A 6,179-nucleotide genomic window follows, 5' to 3' on the forward strand; every position below is an offset into this window, starting at 1 on the left:
CGTTTTCTCCATTTTGCTTTGACTCGCCCAATGAGTGGATAGATCAAATGGAAACGTCAGGATCAAGAAAGTAACAACAACTGATCGAAGATTGAGTTTTTGTCAAAGAAGATGAAAGGGTTAAGAGAAATGAATACATGACCCACGCGTTAACTCTTTAGTGTTTAATTTGAACTTAGATTTTGTACATACACTACGTACAGTATCAAGAGTTTTGCTAATCTATTAATAAAACGCCTGATTGTCAACTCAAATTGGTGTAAAAATATTAAATCCCCGCCTTTCCCCCGTTATTTTTGACTAAAATCCTCGGCGCGGGTTGTCTTCATAACCATCTATTGGGCATAGTTTTTCTGGTACACTACCATTACGATAATTATAATCTTACATTAAAGTGTTACTTTACAATCTGACATTGGAGTGTCAGATTATCTTTTTAAGTAAATAAAGTTAAAAAATTATCTATTTTTAAGTAAATAAAGAGAAGAGACAATACCATCGAGTATATTTCCTCCGTGGAGTTTGCTAAGGACAGAAACCAGTTCTCTGTTTGTGACAAGAGGGAACTCCTCCCCAGTCAGGTTGATCAGGTACTTCCAATTGTCTCCCCCTTTGGCCATCAGTTCACGCATGCAGTCTATCTCTGCCTTCAGTAGAGATGGTCTCCCCCATTTGATATCAATGGGCTTACTAGCTCTGAATACTCCCCCACCCAAACACTGCACTAGTTTCTTCACCTGCCACGTAAAAATTGACTCAATTATTAAATCAAATTGAACAAGAATAGTTTTCTTTAAATTTATGTTTACCCGAATTTTGATCATTTCGTAAATTTTTTGATTCCTAACTTGTCTTGATTTTTTCCGATCAAATTTGTTTCATTTCTAAAATATTATTTTTCAATTTGCCTCATTCTGATTATTTTGAATTTCTGCAATTAAGTTTTAATATTTTTGTTGTCTTTGTTCAAATTGCAATCACATCATTTCTTTCGATTTTTAAATTGCTATCATTCCAATCATCCCTCAAATTTTTCCACCAGTATTTCATCAAAGCATGGACCGTGTGAACATTGTGTTTTCCAAACTTTGTAAATGACATTCGTACCAAATCAAAACTTCAAGTTAAAGATTTTCGTCATAAATTCCTTGATAATTACATCACAGACAATTGGGAGTTACTATCTAAGTTTACTAGTTAGGAGACCGACTGTTGATCGAAACATCAAAACTAATTAATCCTGTATTTTTGACAGCGAAAAGTTTCCCATTTTTCCTATCAGAAACTTCCGCAGTAATTTCTTGTCCGCTTGAAGCACTTAAAAACAGGCGTTTATGGCCTAATAGAACTCTCCCAGAGTGATATCTATTTTGTCTTGATGTAAATATACATACATACTTAAGATATTTTTGATGATCTGAAATAATTTATTATTATTATTAAATCATAGATGTCACAAAAGTTGAGGTCCTTAATGATTAACTTCTATATCCATGACTAAATCATTTTTAGGTAATTTTTGGGTTTGCATTATTTTGAGCCCCTTTTTTCTAATTTTTAAAAGATTATTGAAAAAAGTTTAAATTAATTACTTGTCGACAACTTTAACGTACTTGAATTTGCAGATTCTAATTTCAATTCATGCTAACACCTTGATACCTTTTTGATTTTATGAAACTGGAATCCGAAGGCAAATGATTGGCTTGCTTCCAGCATTCAGCGTTAATAATGGGCCCATCTTGAACATATTTGTGCTAAAAGTCCCCTAGGGTTACAAACTGGTCTATAGTGGTTTTTCGAATATGCACGCAAAAGTTTGCAAATGCCGCAAGTCTGTAGTGTCAAAAGTTACAATGCCAGAAGATCTTATCTATATACGGTGTCCTGTTTTTTCACCCCTATTCTTTTAACCCCCTTTATTTTAACCCCAATTTTTTAACCCCTATATCATTTAACCCTTCAATTATTTAACCCCTATATTATTTCACCCCGATTTTAAGCTTCCTAAAATTGAGGATCATTAGTCCTCAATCAATTCTATTTATTCTAATTAATGGAGATTAAAATCGGGGTGAAATGACTGAGGTGTGAGCATACTATTCACACCTCAATCATTTCATCCCGATTTCAATCTGTGAATTCAGGGATCATAATTATCGGGGACATAGAGCTAACGACTCAACAGTTTAAAGCAAAACTAAAACAATTAACGAATTAGTTATCTCATCTAGTCCTTAATGGGGCAATTAAAAGCAATTGGAAAATGAACGGAACTCATGAACAATTCTTGTTTCGTTGCATTTTGAATTCAGCATGATAACTGCCGACTTCGAGTTTACTATTTCTTCCAAAAACAAAGAAATATTGGTTGTGGAAAGCCATGAGATAAAAGAATAAATAAGTTTACATGTTAAAAGAATAAATAAGTTTACCACTGCCTGGAATTGTTAGAAATAACAAAGCTATAAGTGCCGCGTTTCAGCTTTTACACAAGATGACCAACTTATTTGCGTAAACGGTGAGCACAATCCTAATGCTTCGATTGGAAAGCCAGCCACACGAAAAGTTATAAAAGAAATCAAAGCCCTGAGTGAAAACCTAACGACCGCAGCAGCCGTAGCTTCCGCAATTTGACCAGTAACTGACGTTCTTTCCTCCCAGTATGCGTTGCCGTCAAAAACCAAATTAAATAAAAACCTCGCAGCGTTTGAGAAAAAATATACAAACAATGTCAATTCATGAACCATTGGACTGAAATTTGATATACCTGATACGTTTCAAGAGTTTTTGCGGTATGACAGCGGAAAAGATGACAATGAGCGTATTTTAATTTTTGGTGATCCGTATATAACATCGGTTCGCGAAGGCTCCAGGTTTTGGCTTGGGTATGGAACTTTTAAGCTATCGCCCAAAATCTTTTATCAAATACACACCCTTCATGTATATGTTCTCGGCATTGCTCCTGCTTGTTTATATGCCCTCCTCCTAAAGAACGGAAAAAATGTACGGCCGATTACTTGATGCCTTAGAAACCCCGGAATTTGGAAACTTTTGGTTAACTTATAGAAAGACGCTGCGGTGCAAAAAGTAAACTTTTTGAATGCCTCATCAGGGCAAAAAATCCCAAAGAAGAGGAAGTATGAGAATCTGAAAGGTAAAGTGCAAAACTTGACGCAGATTTGCAGGGATGAAACTGATTTTTTTTCAGGGCTATTGCCAGTTTGACTTACTTGTGTATTTATTGTGTTTGTTTTCGTGTTAACTTAAGTTTGAAATCCATCTTAATTTTTTTTGAGTTGGCGCCCTCCTTGCGTTATCACGGAGTTACGTCGAAGGCTCATATCGTTACTCATTAGGGAATTTGATCCCGGGCGTTAACCCTATGATGGGACCCCTAATTGGGGAATACAGTTTTGCAAAATTTAAATATGAAGCTAGCACAGCGTAGTTGATAGCAAAAATATCAATCTGAATTTAACTTAAAATTCTGTTTAACGCACGGTTGAATTTCGTTTGAATTGCTATATTATGCTTGCTCATAAAGTAAGTTTTAAAAATTTGCTTGCATCATTTCATTTGAAAAGTACCGGTTTTTCCGTCTTTTAGACGAGGACAGTTTTTGAACTTTTTTGATTCAAATCAAAGTGCCACCTAGAAGAGGTCAGATTTGTCAAGTGTTCTTTTTCGATCAAAGGCATTGTTCTGAAAATCAGTCTCGTCATTTTTCTTTGATTTCAAACAAACGCAAGCTGTTCAATGCCGCACTCTCGAAGGTCAGCAGTTTTGTGTTATTTAAATTCTTTGAACTTTAGGTTTGCTAATTGTTCTTTTGGGAGCCGAAATAGATAAAAGATTTCGTTGTTAAACCGATTTTGGGGTGAATAAATTGCGGGGTTAAATGACTGAGGGGTGATTATAAACGGGGTTAAATAATAGGGGGTTAAATAAATCGGGGTGAAAAGAAGTAGAACTCTATATACATAGCCAAAAATTGACTTATCATGAACGATCAGAATTTTCAAAGTTGCATGTTCTGTTTTAGTTACATGGCTTTGGATAAATCACAGAGAACTCCTAGCTCTGTATCTCGATCAGATATGCGGTTTTCAATTAGTGACAAGGAAATCGCGGTTCCTGTTAAAAGCGAAAAGTCATCTGTGCAAGCAGAGACACTTAATCGATGTGTATATTTGGTCTCTAGGAAATAAATCACCATGGAAGAAAAACCCGTTTCATATTTGAATTTTGGTCGTGATAATTTGTTCGGTTGTGATAGTTACTTATCCAGTCCCACGGGCCGCTAAGGCAAGGCCATAGTCCGCGCGGCATGGCCAAACGCGCTAAATGCGCAGCTAGTTAAAAGTCAAGTAGGGGTTATCTCGCGGGGGTTTTTCCTATATAAGATTAAGAGGTTTTTTTTCCAAAACCAGTGTATTAGACTAGTTCTTTTCAACGTATCGAGTTATAACTGGATTAAAACAAGGCCGCCGAAGACTACAAATTGAAACCATGAATAACCAGTGTCGAAAGCAGTTGTTTAGCGAGCTTTATTTACAAGTGTGCTTGCTTATTTTTTGCGTTATTATGGCCGCCCTACAGACATAAACTGTTTATTGATACTATTAATTACTCAAACTGTCCGAAAATACTACCTATTATTGGACAGTTTTTGTGATAGCCAGTATTATTGGAGACCTGTCTTAACAAACATATATTATTGGATTGCTGACTTGTTGACGCATTTTTAAGTATAAATAACCAATTTTGCTAGTGGCACTGTCGTAATAACTGATACAAAAATTACGCACATCTATTAAATAAGTGACCAGAGCCGACTTTCGTGACCTTAAATTTCATGCCAGACCCCCCTGTGCGCAACACACGTTGGTCTGATCCGATATGGCTTGGGTCGCAGACATGAACGTGGGAACAGAATTAATCGAATGAACAAACCTTCGATTGAAAGACAGAACCAGCTGTTTTGTCAATTTGGAGGCAATAGTAGTTGTGTGGACGGTAAATCGCGAGAAGCATTTGTTCTAGCTGGTCATAATTGTGATAAGCAAGAATCGAAAATGCCAGTGGAAATAATTTCTCTTTTTCTGAACTCCAATCAGTTTGGTAGTACCCTCCGAATCTGTCCCTCAAATAGGAATCACAGTCAAACTGTACTTCATCTGTTTTATTTTCCATTTTATCTTCGCCTAGTTGGTCTTCCCAGTTCGGCTCAAATTGCTCGTCCTTTGTCGGAACCTGGGTGTAATTGAGCCGGTGTCTCACAGCCTTTGACATGTCCCACATCAATCCCTTAGGTGCTTTCCCTCTGACCAGAGACCAACACTCCCGAACAAGTTGAGGATCTCCAAACTTTTGACCAACTCTATCAACTTCAGCTCTCCAATCATCTTGATCAGATTCTTTATCGTAATCTTTATCAGTGTAACTGTCGTCAACATAAGTGGTGTTATCATCGTAGTCGATGTCTTTGTTGGTTTCATCGTAAAGATACCCGATGTTACCAGCCCGATCATTACCAATTCTCGGCTGCCGTTTTCGGTACCCCTTTTTGGAGTAACGACTGTCGGGGTTAAATCGTTTGTTGACTACCTGTCTAACCTCCCTGCGAACACCTACCCCATGTCCCTTTTTCGGAGACTCACTTCGCCCTAGGTCATCTTGAGAAAAGTATAAAAATTGAACCAAAAAAAGAGTAATTAAAATAAGAATAATTAATCTGATATTGATTAGTTTCTTCACGCGGCGCTGAAATGTGTTCATAACTACAAAATGAGAACCAAGTCTTCGGTATAAAAGCAGAGGTTGATTAAAAAGTTTTAAAATACGTCATTTAAGACCTACAGTAAGCGACGTTTTGAGTTGTACATCTAAAAGCGCGACGATAACAAACATGCTTATGCTTGAATGTTTATCATATTAAGCAAAAACATCTAAAAGGTTTTAATGACAATTTCTAATGTTTTAAGTTTCAATCGATACTAAAAAGTTAAATATATGTACAGGTAATATGGAATTTGGTTATTTGCTGAGGTTATTACGAGCCTGAGGTTATTACGCGAAAACAGATCTCTTACAAAAACTTCATAAAAATCCTGATTATGCCTTGAAAAGTCTCAAAATCTAACAAAATTTTCAATCAGGACTGATTTGTTACTTCAAGA

General features: G+C 36.3%; 1 protein-coding gene across 1 annotated transcript in view; it reads right to left on the reverse strand.

Moving 5' to 3' along the window:
- Nucleotides 1-5,871, reverse strand: part of LOC142341130 (N-acetyllactosaminide beta-1,6-N-acetylglucosaminyl-transferase-like) — a 13,524-nt gene extending 7,653 nt beyond the window's left edge. The window contains exons 1-2 of the mRNA XM_075392021.1: nucleotides 4,954-5,871; nucleotides 497-737 (exon numbers count right to left, since the gene is read on the reverse strand). Coding sequence (XP_075248136.1) covers nucleotides 497-737; nucleotides 4,954-5,778 — 1,066 coding nt within the window. The 5' untranslated portion in view covers nucleotides 5,779-5,871. The remainder of the gene's footprint in view (nucleotides 1-496; nucleotides 738-4,953) is intronic.
- Between the last annotated feature and the right edge of the window lie 308 nt (nucleotides 5,872-6,179).

This window comes from Convolutriloba macropyga, chromosome 6, assembly GCF_964194025.1.
Source record: "Convolutriloba macropyga chromosome 6, txConMacr16.3, whole genome shotgun sequence".
Taxonomy (NCBI): Eukaryota; Metazoa; Xenacoelomorpha; order Acoela; family Convolutidae; genus Convolutriloba; species Convolutriloba macropyga.